This window comes from Notolabrus celidotus, chromosome 15 (genome assembly GCF_009762535.1).
Source record: "Notolabrus celidotus isolate fNotCel1 chromosome 15, fNotCel1.pri, whole genome shotgun sequence".
Classification (NCBI taxonomy): Eukaryota; Metazoa; Chordata; class Actinopteri; order Labriformes; family Labridae; genus Notolabrus; species Notolabrus celidotus.
Genome location: NC_048286.1, coordinates 17,210,731 through 17,226,389, shown reverse-complemented (window position 1 = coordinate 17,226,389; position 15,659 = coordinate 17,210,731). Strand labels below are relative to the sequence as shown.

The 15,659-nt window shown below is 39.1% G+C and overlaps 3 protein-coding genes across 7 annotated transcripts in view; 2 read left to right on the top strand and 1 right to left on the bottom strand.

The window, feature by feature from the left end:
* kif1ab (kinesin family member 1Ab) overlaps nt 1-10,243 on the bottom strand; it is a 32,388-nt gene extending 22,145 nt beyond the window's left edge. Inside the window, exons 1-3 of one of the 4 annotated variants that reach the window (XM_034703866.1) lie at nt 10,194-10,243; nt 1,791-2,134; nt 489-677 (exon numbers count right to left, since the gene is read on the bottom strand). In XM_034703866.1, coding sequence (XP_034559757.1) covers nt 489-594 — 106 coding nt within the window. In that variant the 5' untranslated portion in view covers nt 595-677; nt 1,791-2,134; nt 10,194-10,243. Of the gene's footprint in view, nt 1-488; nt 678-1,790; nt 2,170-10,193 lie in introns of those variants that run through there. The other 3 variants (XM_034703868.1, XM_034703869.1, XM_034703867.1) reach the window with 3 other exon arrangements.
* agxtb (alanine--glyoxylate and serine--pyruvate aminotransferase b) lies at nt 5,740-9,452 on the top strand. 2 transcript variants are annotated; one of them, XM_034703871.1, is made up of 11 exons: nt 5,740-6,263; nt 6,709-6,901; nt 7,016-7,080; nt 7,232-7,332; nt 7,421-7,491; nt 7,578-7,662; nt 7,778-7,876; nt 8,107-8,176; nt 8,553-8,648; nt 8,733-8,861; nt 9,090-9,452. In XM_034703871.1, exons 1-11 carry the CDS (start codon nt 5,991-5,993, stop codon nt 9,195-9,197), a joined length of 1,290 nt encoding a protein of 429 aa, XP_034559762.1. In that variant the 5' UTR covers nt 5,740-5,990; the 3' UTR covers nt 9,198-9,452. The 2 variants fall into 2 exon arrangements, with proteins under 2 accessions (XP_034559762.1, XP_034559764.1); XM_034703873.1 differs by lacking the exon at nt 5,740-6,263 and adding an exon at nt 6,404-6,601.
* thap4 (THAP domain containing 4) lies at nt 9,627-15,390 on the top strand. The gene is made up of 5 exons (XM_034703881.1): nt 9,627-9,780; nt 11,963-12,116; nt 12,788-12,897; nt 14,212-14,315; nt 14,496-15,390. Exons 1-5 carry the CDS (start codon nt 9,756-9,758, stop codon nt 14,613-14,615), a joined length of 513 nt encoding a protein of 170 aa, XP_034559772.1. The 5' UTR covers nt 9,627-9,755; the 3' UTR covers nt 14,616-15,390.
* The last annotated feature ends 269 nt before the right edge of the window (nt 15,391-15,659 follow it).

The window sequence follows — 15,659 nt, the reverse complement described above, 5'->3', positions numbered from 1 at the left end:
TGAAGAAAGGTCATTTTTCATAATTGCACTTATCCCACTGGCTGCATCAAAAAACATATCTCCTACTTTATATCTCTTTACTGTGAGAAAAAACCTGCTTTTATTAACTTGCCTTACATCTGAAATGTGTATTCAAATTACAATTTACAGTTAACTAAGCAGTAACTTTATTTTGAAAACCAATAAAACAGGCTGAGGAAAAACTGCCAAATATTTGCAAATTTCCTTTTTAACACGACAGAAAGAAAAACTTCTTTCCAATTTGTGTGATTAAACTTTTATAAAAAAAAAGGCTGATGATGTCAGATCATAATGACCAGACAGAGAATTTGCTTGTTAAGAAGCTGATAATGGAATAAAGTGTTTGTTGCAGCTCGTAGTAAGTTTGACTCTGATGTGAGGTGAGCAAAGTGAAGCTTGAAATTAAAACCATGATACACATATCTTTGAGGCCCCCAGTTGACAAAAGGTCTTGAATTCAAACTCACTTGTGGTGTTTCCCGTCATCTGAATGATACATTTGCTGTCCTTCCCGATCTCTCGGGAGTTGAAGGGTCGGACCCTCACCGCCACTTTAACCGAAGCACCCGCCATGTCACAGGTGAATGAGCGGGTGAGCAGAGGAGCTGAAGATCTGTCTGGCTAGACAGACACACACACACACACACACGTGGCACCTGCACAGGTAGATGATGAGAGGTTAGGATACAGATGGATGGATGCAGAGTGGGCTTGTGTTTTCTACATTATACGTTGCATTGAAACACAACCACAATATGATGAATCCATGTTATGTTGTTGGGTTATGATTTAATAGTGAGGACAGGGTCTTGATGGTGCAACGACAAAGCTATCACTGACACATCCTCCATTTCTAGGTTCTGGATCAGTCAATACAGCATAAGTCTGACACTCAGCTTTTCCAACACGCTGACTAAACGGCCTGGCCTTTATTTGGCAGGATGATCCTGCATGAGCATCTCTGCTCTAATACACTAAAATGGCTGCTTATTTTGAGACATCAATCCCTGACCATGGTCTCATCTATGAAGGCCGAAGGCATTGTGATCAAACTTTGCCTCTTCACTGCTGATAGGAATATAACAAATTCAGACAATTCCAGGATGAACTCACTTGATATCTACATTTATTTTCAATGATTTTAGTCTCTTATTTTTCGTTAAAACCCTAAATGCTGTTTTTTCTTTTATGACGAGATTACTAGGGTCAACTGGGCATATAATCCACCTTCTCAGCCTCTGTCGATGAAAAATACAATGCAATCCTCCTAATTACGCTTAACATATGAAGCTATCTATTTAGGATACATTCTGGGAAACTGTGGAGAAAATGTGAGATGGCATTAGCGGTTCAGCCATGTAAATATTGTCTCCTCCATCTTGCTTCGCCTGCCGCACCTCGAAGAGAGGGCCGCGTAAACACAAAATCATCAAACACTGCGTCAGAAAGGAGGTCAGCGCACATTATGGAATATAACATGTCATTTACAGCTTTCATAAACTCATATTTATATCGTCCCAATTCAGGGCGTCGTTTCTGTAAAAGGTGAATTCAATACGCTAATTTAAAAGGACATTTGTTGACAGCAGCGGAATTAAACATCAAACAGCCTGCCGCAGCGTCCCTATTTATCTCCGCGCGTGCAGAAAGGCCTCGAAATCAGCAACACACCTAACACAACACTACACACCTGCTGTCCTCACTAAGGCGTGACACGCGTTAACGCACTGCTGTGCCATGAAAAACATCTCAGAGGAGCCATCTCTTACCTCCGCAGCTCACACTCGACGACCGCAGAGGGTGAATCCTCCTCTGCCCATTCAAAAGCAGAACCCTCCGGTCCCTCCTTCTTGAAACGTCTCCACCAGTCTGGGTTTTTAGTTGTATTTCTCTCTGTCTTTTGGTCAACCTACAGCATCCCTATCCTCTGCGCATCCATACATGGAGAATCCGCCGGAGAAAGGGAGAGGCAGAGGGATTGAGACTCAGCTTCAGCAGCGCTGGGTGGTGGGCAGCGGTGCGTCAACTACAGACGAGAGTGGGAGACGGGGAGGAGGAGCCAGATTCATAAACAGGGTGGATTGGTGCGGGATGCTCCAGCGGTTCAGTCGGTCTGAAATGAGAGGAAAATGGCGGTGCTGCTGTGGCAGGGATGCTGGACGGGGGTGATGACATCAGCATCAGCATCATCAGCAGGCAGAGAGCGAGGAGAGAGGGCCACCATAACCGGCCTCACACAGACAAAGATGGGTGACGATAAAAGAGTAGGGGGTTATAGTAATAATTAAATAGAAATTTAACTGAAGTGCAGCAACCCAGATCTGCAAAGTTACAGAAAATATCCCTCTAACAACAGCTCGAAGCTTGATCTGAGAAACAAGTCACAAAACAAGCTCGCCTAGGGGTCTCACTTACTTTCCTTCACATGGAGATAAAAATATATTACATCAGCACAGTTTTCAAAAAACTGTTCAATTATGAAGCTATATTACTCTGAAGGTACAAAAAGCAACTATTCCCAGGTCTCACCCTCCAGGAAAATGCACCATTTGAGTAAAACTTCAACACCAAGAATTATCACTGTGTTTAGATCAGAGCTGAAGAGTAGAGGTTAGAAGTCAGTCAAGAATGCAGGTGCCTCAACATTACAGTATTTGAGAAGAAAATAATTGGCTCCTTTTCACAACTCATCTAGATTTGTTGTTTTCGATAAGACTGCTCTCACATGCTGAGTGTCTTGAATAACACTGTGTTACAGCTACATTATAGCTCTTGAGCCCTGTAACAGCTTACTGTAGCATGACTGACAGAAAAAAAATTTAATCTCAACTTTCGTGTCTCATGATTCCACTCCATGTGTACCCATGTGATTTGTCACAGGGTCAGAACAAGGTTGCAAATGAGTTTTGATTTTTGTTTTAATTAAAGGTATTGACCTATATTAACTTCAAGACTTTAGTTGATCTCAGACACTTAAAGCTCATGTGAGGAATTTTTAGCTGGTTGTGAAATGGACCAATGTTGATGTCTCTTTAATGCCTATAAAAGCAAACAAGGTGAAACTGTGTGATTTGTGACTGTATTGAAAAGATGAAAAGCAAAGATTTATATTTTTTGCATTACCCTTTCTCCTTGAGCCTCTTTTTTTTCTTTCTTGCATGTTTTGGTGCAGATATTTTTACTGTAAAATGAATGTTATGTTTCTATCAGACACTAATCGTGTTTGAGTTGTCTCCAGTCAAACTACTTCACTCTGTATGTGTTGATCAGTATAAACCTTTAATTGTGTAGTTAAAGATTTCTGAAAGAGATAAAAAAAAGAATACAAAATAATTACAGTTCTTGGTTGTATTTTAAAGGTTCCTGTTTGCCATAGAATCCATTTTGAACCATCGGCCAGTTTGATTTTGCCGTCGTTTGAAGGATTGAACGAGGGATTTCTTCGAGAGATTGACTGCCACTTAGAAAAAATCTGCTTGTTTTAGACAGGCCATAAACAAGAACAGTGAATATATCTATATAGTTATCTTTAATGTATTAAACCACTGGTGGGGGGTTGGTGTCAGACCAGGGGAACCACTGTGTGCCACTGACAGCTTTTTTTTCACCTGCCTCAGCAAAGATTCTTAGTGATTTATACAAATGATTGTTTGAAGAGAGCAGGATGACATTTTTAGGTCAAGAAACACTTATTACCAATGTACAGGACCGGGTAGGATCATTATGTCCACAGGGGAGAGCAAAAATCAACACCTTAAGTTCTAACAGGAGCTTTAAAATTCAAATATTGGAGTACTTACACCAGCTCTTCCTCTTAGTTAAATTGTATGATGTATGATAATCTGTTGATTGTTCTACATAGCTGCAGCTATGATTTACTATTAAAAAAAAGGGTATATATAAAACAAGTATGGATTTAAGTGTTATAGTCAAAAGAACCTGCTTGTAAACTTTTTATTCTTAAACACTGTCATAACCCAGTGACTTTCTCTTTACAGAATGCCAACTTTTAAAGCATATTTTGCAACACAAGGATGATAAGTTCTATTAAATTCGTGTTTTTCTAACAAAAAGAACCATATCTGAAAAAACTGGTGGCGGTAGATACTAATGTACGGACCTTATTTTCAAAAGTCATGATTTTGGTAAATTAAATAATCTCTCTGTAATGTTAAAGAAGAGCTGTAGAGCCCATGACCTTGTAAATAACATCACATTTTTGAGGCTTGAACTTGACAGTTCAGTGGCACCCCCCTGTGGATATACTTGTATGCTTCTCCCTCTCTGTCCCCCAGCTCCTCCTCTTGCGCTGTTTGGACATATTTTGAGTTTCTGTTCATTGCAAAGGTCATCAGCTAGTCCCGTTTATTTACCAGAGCTGTAATCATTTACCCAGCCGGGCTCAAAGAGGGGCACCTTCTGACTATTTTGTGGGCTCTGACATATTGGCAGAAATATGAGGCTGCACTTATAATGAGAAAAGTAAGAGAATAATTTAAACTAGTGTGTCTTTAGTTGATTTAGAAAAAAACACGTTTTCTGGTGTTTGGATGTCTAAAAGAAAAATACCCCATTTTAAATGTAAGTGAAATAAATCTTTAACATCACAGTAGAAGCTTGATGTAAATGTTTCACCAGAGAAGTTAAGGTGTTATTTTCTTATCTTTCAATATTTAACATACTTAAACATCTGTTTAAAATATAGCACTCTGAACACCCTTTATATTTTTTCCAAAGTCACAAAAACAACTGTCTGACAATTACATGATGAGTCAGTTTGACCTTGAACATAAAAACATGTTTCAGGACATTTGGTGACCTACAGTAATTCTATAATGAAATAATAAAAATCTGAAGTAATTATTGAAAACACAGATATCTCTGTCTTTTAGCTGCAATTCCACATATTACTAACATGTAAATTTTTATTGTTTTGCTATAATAATCCCTATTTCTGTTTTATATATGATTGTATATTCTATCTTGATGTCTATCCATCTATCTCTATCAATCTCTCTCTGTCTCTCTTGACTCAGTAACTTGAGGCAGATGGCACAACTGTACTTTGATAGTTATACATTAAAATAGCAACATTTGGGAAAAACCTTTGAGCCTATTATGTGACACTTTGGAAACAAGAAAAACAATCGAGTTTCATAACATTAAGTACTGATGTGTACCTCTGTGTGTTTGTGTGTGTGCGTCAGTGAGTGTGTGAGGTTTTTTGGCTGTCCCCTCTTGTACTGCGCTGAGAGAGCAGATTGGCTCTCTGAGAGGAGACTCCTCTTTACAAACGTAATGCTTCTCTCACTGAAGGTGCAGACAAAATCAACAAAGCCACCTGATAACAGACCTGAACCGGTTTTACGCTGCAAAGTGCAAATTCTATGTTTTTCAAAAGAGGTCAAAGGTCAAGTGTTTAAAATACAGAACGGAAATGATGGATCCTAATTTGGACAATACTGTTAGAATATACACTGATGAGCGTTTGCATTAGCCTGACTTATTAAAAGTTTAAATAGGGGCCTTGGATTGTCTTTTTTGAATCTTATTTTTCATAAACATTCAGCGAGGACACTATCCAAATAAAGGATCATTTACAGTGATTATAATTGACAATAAAGCCATTAAAGTGATGAAAATGCTTCTCAGAAACCAGGACTTTTTTATTTTTCTGATTTATTAACCTCCAAAGTTGTGTGTTGTGTCTTTGACTGTCCCAAAAGTCTGCCTAAAAACCACTGAATAACATTCTTTTCACCTTAACTCATAACCTGATATGCCATTGTGTCCCTTGTTGCCTGAAGTCAAGGGCAGGATTAGAAATAAGGGGAAGGCACAGACGCTGTGGCCAACAGGTCAAAGACCTGTTTGTTTTAAATCTTCAGCCAAAACCCACATTCACGCTCAGTCTCTGTGCTGATCTCTCTGGTGCAGGCTTTTCAGGAACCGGGACACCACCAGCCGTGATGCAGCGGGCTTTGTTCAGCCGGAGCGCGCTGCTCGCCCAGCAGGCAGCAGCGGCCCTCGACAGTCCACTGACAGCAAGGAGCGCTCCGCTGCTGCAGCGCCTGGACCGCTCCATGTCCTCCGTCACTATCCCACCGCCGGCCTGCATGCTACGGCCGCTGGAGGCCCCTATGCGATATCTGTTCGGACCAGGACCCTCAAACGTACCTCCACGTGTCTTAGCTGCAGGAGGAAGACCAATCATTGGTCACCTGCATCCAGAAATGTATGAGGTAAACGCAATGTCTTCTTTGTAAGAAACTATAAGATGGAAATAAGCATCTTTACTGAAGTACTAAACGTCACAAGTTGGACCATTTTGTAACTTCAGACAAGTCTCAAGTAAAACTTGTAGCACAGAAACATCATCATAAATAGTTCAGAGTGGTTACACTTTGTTTTCATTTTCATGAGAATATTTGTTTGGAAGCGTTTTCTATACTGCACAGATAGTTTATGAGACTAAAAGTAGCTTGAGGTGTGTGTTCACACAGATCATGACGCTGGTGTTTTTTCCAGATTTTCGAATCTTTCTTTCAAGCACACTAATCAACACTTTCACTGTAACAAGGTTCTTTGATTTTATGCGTAATTGAGCATAAGCAACATTCTAACAACTTGAGGAATTGAAACCTATTACCTGCTGAGTAAGGCTAAAGGGCTTTAATTGTTTCTCAGATCATGAATGACATCAAGAAAGGGATCCAGTACGCCTTTCAGACAGAAAACAACATGACGATAGCAATGAGCGGCTCAGGGCACGCGGCTATGGAGTGTGCAGTGTTCAACACGGTGGAGCCCGGAGAGAGCGTGCTCGTTGCCATCAACGGAATATGGGGAGAGCGCGTTGCCGAAATCGCGGAAAGAATGGGTATGTCTTTACGCACAGTTTTACGCACGCGTTCGTCGGGTTTCCAAGGAATAAAGACAACTACAGAAAGTGGCGGCGTGCCTAATTATCAATCCAATGTATCTCTCTGTTTAGGTGCCAATGTACACAGAATGGTAAAAACACCTGGGGGATATTTCAGCAATAAGGAAATTGAACAGGTAAGCCTAATGATTCCGGATCAGCCCAAAAAGCAGCCACAAGAGAAAAAAATACAATGTGATTCCGGAGTGAACTATCATAATGAAAACATGACTAAGCAATATTACATTCAAAGAAACCTGTGGTGTTCCTTTTAACATCTTTCTGTAGGCCATGGAAAAACACAAGCCTGTTCTGTTCTTCCTCACACACGGAGAGTCCTCGGCTGGCCTCTGTCACCCAGTAGATGGAATTGGAGACATCTGCAGGAAGTGGGCCTCTAACACACCATGATGGCTTTACCTGAATACCAAATATCTCACGTTTGTCCTTGCTGACTGTTTTCTTTGACTCTTGCAGACATAACTGCCTCTTCCTGGTCGACACAGTTGCATCACTTGGTGCAGCACCAATTTTTATGGACAAGCAAAGTAAGACAAAGATGACGGATTATATTTTGCTGACCTGCTTCCTTGTGCTTGTATGTGATATGATCTGCTTCTCATTGCACCCACAGATATTGACATCCTGTACACTGGTTCTCAGAAGGCTCTGAATGCACCTCCTGGCACAGCACCTGTCTCCTTTAATGACAGAGCATGGTGAGGAGGGAGTGTGTGGTGTTTCTGCATGCATCCTTTTGTGACTGAGTCCTTAATTGTGATGAAAAGGGAGATAGATGAGTTGTTGAAGCAAATATTGCTCTATCTCTCACAGCAACAAGATGTTCAACAGGAAAACAAAGCCAGTCTCCTATCTCTTTGATATGACTCATTTGTCCAACTACTGGGGCTGTGATGGCCAACCAGCCAGATTGTAAGTCTATTTTCAGATTCTTCAGATCACCAAAACACTACGTTAGCTAGATTTGTGACTGGAGCAGACAATCTATATTAAATGAGACTAAAAAATATTTCATGTTTTATTTCCTTTGATACTTAAGAAAAGAATGTAAGATTTGGAATAGTCCTGAAAAAGTTCTCAACAGTTCTTAACCTGTGTTTGTTATAAGACTCATATTTGATCTTGTGTGCTCTGGGTTTAAGATACCACCACACTGGTCCTGTGTCTGGATTCTTTGCCCTGAGAGAGAGTCTGGCCATTCTTGCTGAAAAGGTAACGAGACACATCATGGCTTTTGTAGTTTCTCTACTTCTGGGATCTGTACCTTCTTTAGGATTAACACCATATTTGGCAAGTGTCTTGCTGCGAGCACCCTCTCCATATGGTGTTTCTTTTACATCAGTGTTTGATAGAAGTATAAACTGTGTGCTATATGCTTGGCTATATATTTGTGCTCTACATAAAATTGGTGTTATATATCTATATATCAACACCCAAGTACATACATAACATTCTCCCCTGAGAAAGAAACTGTCAGTATTTTTTGTTATACAATGGATATGGCTCTCTGAATTAGCCTTGAAACGATCTGAGATAGCAGTGATGGCCCTTCTTGCCTGATTATCCATGGATCTTTGTCTCCCTCTAGGGGCTGGAGGAGTCCTGGAAGAAACACAAAGAGGTGGCAGCCTACCTATACAGAGGACTGGAAGACTTGGGTCTCAAGCTCTTCATCCCTGATCGGGTGTGACATTAACAGAAAAATATGCAAGGTGACCAGTGTTTTGTGATTAAAAACAGTAAAGACATTGACATTTTGTGTTTGTAGGACTTGAGGCTTCCCTCTGTCACCACCATTGCCATCCCTGAAGGCTATGACTGGAGGGGGCTGCTGACCTACATTATGAAAAACCATCAGATGGAGATGACTGGAGGCCTAGGCCCCTCCATCGGCATGGTGAGCTGCTGCTGCTGCTGCTGCTTCTACTGCACAGTGGATAATCATTTCAGAATTATTATTTGCAGACATAAATCTCCACCTTAATCCCAACTTTTACACTCCCTCACTGTACAGACACAAATAAGTCCCAACGAGACGTCATGTCATCAGTTTGGTCTCTGATTCATGCTGCTGAGTCACTGCTGGCTCTGATGCTCTGTTCTTTGCACCTCTCTATTCCATTAGGTGATGAGGATCGGATTGATGGGATACAACTGTGAGAAGAGTAATGCTGACATGGCACTGCACGCCCTGGCAGACGCGCTCAAGAACTGCAAAAAGAGCAAGGCTTAAGGAAACACAATCCCAGACCACGGATCCTATATGCATTCATACAAGATTGAAACACAACACCCATTCAATTAACACACATTTTAGGTTTTTTTTCTGACTTTTGTTTGACTGTAGAGATTGTACAAAAAGCTGTTTAGATGCTTATCTTGGATAAGCATGCTAGTTTTGAAATAAAGGAGTAAATAGTGTCACGTCACGATTCCTGCTGAGTGCACTGAAATATGTCAATAAAGTGTGCTTTATTTTATCAAACAATTCTCCTGCATCATTGTGTGGTTACAGAAGTAAGTTTAATATATAAACCTTTACGTCTAATAATGTTAGCATCACTTACTCATATTCGAGGTATAGCAAGCCTATCTGTCATGCTTAGCAGCTGTCTATACTACATTTCCCATGATTCCCTTCTATAAACCGAGTGTGTATTTAAAAATACGTCACACAACATGAACACTGTCGCAGTGCAACGATTAATTTGGAAACACTGTATCTGGCAGTACTACCGCCGGGTTCAATCGACTTGTAGCTTGTCTCCGTTGACCACAGTTTAGTGCATTAATGACGTGTCCTGTAGCTCACACAGGTAGGACAATGCTGATGTTTAAATATGAAACAGGTTTATTGAAACTGTGTCGATTCAACTTTGGCTGCAGCGTCAAGGTGACTACAGACAACACTTCAATCTCTGTTGGTCTAAATAATAATGGTGCAATTTTAGGGGAACTGTTTTACCTGAAATTAACGAAATTCAGATTTATATTGGGTCATCGACACAACCATAAATACAACAGGAGCGCACTGTTGGCCCTGTTAGCCTTTTTGACAGTAAACAAACTGCGCTCCCGGACAGATTGCGTTAATTTTAAGCTTAACTGTGGCATTTCTTGACAATAGATGCGTCATATGTATTGTACTCAGTTGATCGATCCGAAAGGATGTGTTGTTAAATGCGTCATATTTGCAAAACTTTACATTTCGGTAGAGAGCGATATCTACCAGTCACGCTGTAATTCGCTGAGACTCGTCTTCTTCTAGTTTGTTCCAAGTTTCCTTCATACTGCTGGATTACTGCCACCCACTGTTAGAAGAAGGGACTGTGATATGTCAGCTCACATACAAGTTCAATATGTGAAGTACCTTCATTCAGTTTTTCTTTTAGAGAAGAGGAGGTCAATCAGGCATAAAGTACAACACAAAGGATAAACCCTTGTTGAAACCGTGAGACAGGGGGAACTGGGTTGTTTGTTACAGTGATATGAAAGAAAGCGCAATAGAGGCAAACATATACTGTATACATACAATAGCAATTTAAGATATAACTACATGATCTTTTTTTTTCATTCTAAACAATGTTGAATTTTAACCACTTTTTTATACTTCAAAATACTTCATATGCTCACAAATGCAAATGGGCTGAAATGAAAACACATTTTAAAAGGGAAGAACTGAAGCGCTATAAATCGCTTTAAACCTCAGGCATTTTAAAGGGTCTTGGTCTGGTTCTTAATAGTAGCATCATTATTTTGTGATTGATGATAGCCCTATAATTTTGGGTTTGTTTGTTTGTGGTCTGTTTGTACATGAGATTTGCTGTACCTACAGAATATACAATTCACCTTATAATTTTATCCTAAAGATAACTGTGTGATTAATATGATTTAGTTTATATTGAACATTTGGAAATATACAAACAGGACTACATGGTAACTGACAGGAACGTAATAGAGCACAAACAGAGCTAAAATTAAATAACGTGAAAATAAAAATAAAAATAGATAAATAGAATAAGAATAAAAACGTAAAGGTAAGTACAAATGTTATTCATGGTGTAAATAGTATGGTATATAGTATGTAATTATACGGGCAGTAAGGACATGTTGTGCAGAGGTGACAGGGGGACATGGTGTGATTATGACAGATGGCAACAGAGTGATATGAAAGACAGAAATATAATGTAATGTGCACTATGAGGTGCAATATGCAATATAAAAGAATATATATATATATGTCTGTATACAGAGATAGAGAATAGGGAAATAAAATCACACATTGTGTCAGAATAAAATAAAACATGTTTACGTGAAAAAATATGAAAAATATGAAATCACTTTTAGATACTTGAACACTGTTTGACCAATACGGGCAGTCAGTTTTATATGGGCTGTATTTTTATGTATTACATTCTGTCTGGCTAAGTTTAATTTTCACTCATTTTGTGCTGTACTCAAGTCTCTTTAGCAGAAGGGATCTTCAATCTCTATGTTCTTGAAGTGAATAGACTTTTCTTTCTGAAGACATCTTTACATGTTATAGAAGTGTACAGTTGGATTAGCACAGGTTTAAGTAACCAAATGTATAGTTTCTGGATTTGATTTAGCTACTTCACATTAAAGGTCCTGGTACTATGCATGCCTGCTGACTGTCAAACTATCATGGCATGGGATCCTTGAATACAGAGGAGCATTGTTGTTTATTTGTGATGCCTGTGCTTTTCCTATGACACATAGTATATGTTCACAATTTTCCAGCTTGTGAAATTTATAGCTCATAAACCGATATTTGTATTGTTTGATCACAGATCAAAATGTATCTTGCCATATTAAGTTATACAAAACCATCTCTTTGTAAATGTTGCATTCAAATTTCAATTTGATGTACATGTATAAGGTCAAAATCAAAATGTGTGATATAATGGCTCCCCTGTCATTTTTAAAAATGTTTTCATGATAATTAACTGTTGTGTGCTTTTTGTGTTTAACCATCAGTGGAGCTGAATCCAGCTCTGCTCCCTCTAGACTGGCTGCTGGGCACCTGGGAGTCAGATGAACCTGGGGAGGGCTGTTTTCCCAGCATAAAACCTTTCCACTATATAGAGACTCTGAACTTCAGTCACGTGGGACAACCAATCATCAACTTCATGTATGTTATTTTATACTTCTGAGAGGAGATTTCATTATAGTGATAGGCTTAGATGTAATTATAAAATCCAACGATAACCAGTCCTGCCCAGTTTGCTATAGATCCTAGTAATATGGTCTAGATTTAAAGCCTAGTTCACAGCCCAGCCACACCCATCGTAACTGATGGGTGTGGTGTGATGAGAAGTTTGTTCAACCTGTAACCTCACCTGGCAGTGATTCTGATATATAACAGCAGTAAGGTGAGAAGTGTAACCACTGGAGGTCAGCAAAAGCAACGTTTTCAGAGGGTGTGACACTTTCAAAGCAGGAGCAACAATCTTTGCTGTAGAGGTAATGCTGGATAAGATACATTCTTTCAAAGGGTGGATCCTTCCTTTGACATTTCCAGACAAAGAACCTGAGCTTATCTACCGTTGTCTAAATATCTGAGCGTTAAAGTGGTTTTAATCACAAAGAGTTCTACTTCCAGGGTGTTTGTTTTCTTTGTTACGAACTCTTTCATAACTCACAAAGCAGTTTTAATTCAGCTTCACAGTAAGCCTATTATTGTAGAGCTGAAAAACATCAGCAGGTAACCACATGAGTTAGATGAATTGGTCAATTATAATGTTAAATTAGCTGCTGTGTTTATACAATTAGCTGTTTCCCTACTGTTTCTGTTCTCGACAGGTTCAGTGCCTTCAACGCAGAGACCAAGAGGCCTCTGCATCGGGAGAGTGGCTTCATTCGAATGCAGCCAGGAACCAACAAGGTGGCATTCATCATCGCACAGAACTCAGGTTGTTAATGTTTTGTTATAGTCGTAGCTAGTGATTTGGGGATGTTGTTAAAAGTTTGAAAGGGGCGTTGTGAAGATGCTATATGATTAAGCTTGATGTGAATTGAAAAATGTTTTCACAGTATAGAGGGCAACTACTTTTTATGACGCACATTCCTGACATAAACTAGAACACACACATGTACAGGTTTGTCTGTTTGCCATCCCTACATGAGCATTTTGGGTAAAAAAAATCTTGTAATTGATTGAATTAAATCCTCATTATTTTCATTAAACACATTATGTTTTTCTACTAGGATACAATTATAGAGGCATGTAAGTTTCTCTAGAATTAGTTTTTAATACATGACTTACTCCTGTAGAAACCTCAGCATCATCTTTGACTCTCACCTCAGTTTCAATAAACACATTAATTCCGTTGATTTCTGCAATTCGCTTCTCCACTCTTCACTACTCCTGTCTCTCACAAAATAACCTCAATGAACTTCAACTAATACAGAATGCCGACTCATAACCAGATCCAGCAGGAGAGAACACATCACACCCATTTTAAAATTGCTTCACTGGCTCCCAGCCCATTTTAGAATTAATTTTAAAATTATGATGTTGACTTTTAAAGCTCATGGGGGGTCAGCTCCAGACTACATTGCTGACCTCTTGACTCCCTACGAGCCATCATGTAATCTCAGATCCTATGGTAGATCTTTACTATTCCACGCTCAAACAAAAAACAAAAGATGATCAAGCTTTTTCTGTCCAGGCCCCTGGGCTGTGGAATGACCTGCCAGAGGATATCAGGGAAGCTAACACACTGTCGTCTTTTAAGTCGCTTTTAAAAACTCACTATTTTAGACTTGCTTCTTATTGATTTTATGGTTTATTGCTGTGATCCTTGTTTTATTACTACTGCTGGATTATGATATGTTCGTAATTACTGCCTACTGCTTTTTAAATTGTTTGTAAACTGTTGTGAGGAAATACTTCAAGGAATCCATGCTAGACGATAGCCAGTGCTGTTCAGGCGTTAGATCCTTTTTCACCACACATTTCGTTATTTCCACCTGATAAAAGACAAAAATGTAAATTAGACACTACTGCTTTTTAAATTGTTTGTAAAGTACTTTGTAATTTGTTTTAAAAAGCACTATATAAATAAAGTTATTATTATTATTATTATTATTATTATTATTATTATAATTATTATTATTATTATTATTATTATTATTATTATTATTATTATTATTATTATTATTATTATTACTTTGCCTACACAACATTTACACTCATTTTGAGTCTAATGCATTGTTTCCTGCAGGTCTGGTGGAGATTGAGGAGGGAGAGCTGACAGCACAGCAGCTGAACCTGCAGAGCCAGGCCTTAGCCAGAATTTCTTTTGCCAGGGAGCCGCATGTACAGCAGGTTAAACCGATTCTCTGATTATGCATTATGTGCTCATCATCAATTTTCATTGATTACTTTATTTTCTCAAAAAAATGAGATAAAAATACCTCCCACAAAACATCACAACTTTTCTCTCTGGAACTCGTTTGAATTCATGAAAAAAAAGAAGCGACCTTGCCTGCTCTTTCATTCTTTCAGATTTCTCGAGTGTTTCAGCTCAGACCAGATGGGAGGCTGGAGCAGACAGTTTCCATGGCAACCGACAACCAGCCACTGATGCAGCACTTGCACATCACCTACCGTCGCTCGTCTTCTTGACTCATCAGGTCCTCTCATATAGAAATAATTTCATCAAGAGAGAATAAGTGTGCTGGAAAGCTATTATCCAAAACAGTCACTGTTGATATAAATAATAATATAATCAATCAAAGTTTTAAAAAAGTGTTATGACTCCTGCCTTGTGTGGACAGTGAGTCCCCTGTTAATTATAGAAACATCAACTCAAATGTTACCACCAGGTAAATCTTTAATGCCACTATATTAGAGTAGTTTTGCAAAGTTGTTAAGGCAGTACAGAGAAGGAGATGAGTTAATCTTGCTGTTTAATGGTTCTGACATCCACATGTAAGGTAATTCAAGTACTATATATTTAAGATTTGTCTCAAGCAGCTAGCACTCTTCTTTTTTCCTGTCTTTGCTGTATATTTGACCTGATATCAATGCCAGAAAAAGCAGCTCTATTGTACTACCAGATGTCTGAAACGCCACATGGAGTCTTATGTTGAAGATGATGCATTGAATTTGTGTTTACATTGAGTTGATCTACTTAATAGCAATAATTGAGAACTGCTTGTGCAATGTTAATATTCCTTATACAAACATGTAATCCTGGGGCTATAAAGCTTATTAAGCACTGATAAATAATGTACTCATACCAATCTTTGCACTACTATAAGATTGGAAGTAAAAATAAATGCTGTGTTTCTGAAGCCAAGGAAGGGTTTTTAGTGTAAGATGTAATGAATCACTAAGAGATAAAGTTATCCTTGTTGTTACTGTGATTATGTTTATAATTAAAGGCAGTAAAAAACAACTTTTGAGATTCCCTCATGCTTGTCAGGAAGTTTGATTTCTGTATTTAAGTCAACATGTTAATTGATGAGGGCTGCATGGTGGTGCAGTGGGTAGTGCTGTTGCCTCACAGCTAGAAGGCTCCTGGTTTGAATCCCCGGCCGGTCAGGTGCCTTTCTGTCTGTCTCTCTGCGTTAGCCCTGTCCAGGGTGTACCCTGCCTTCCGCCTGAAGCCAGCTGGGATTGGCTCCAGCCCCCATGACCCCCAACGGTATAAGCAGTCAAGATAAT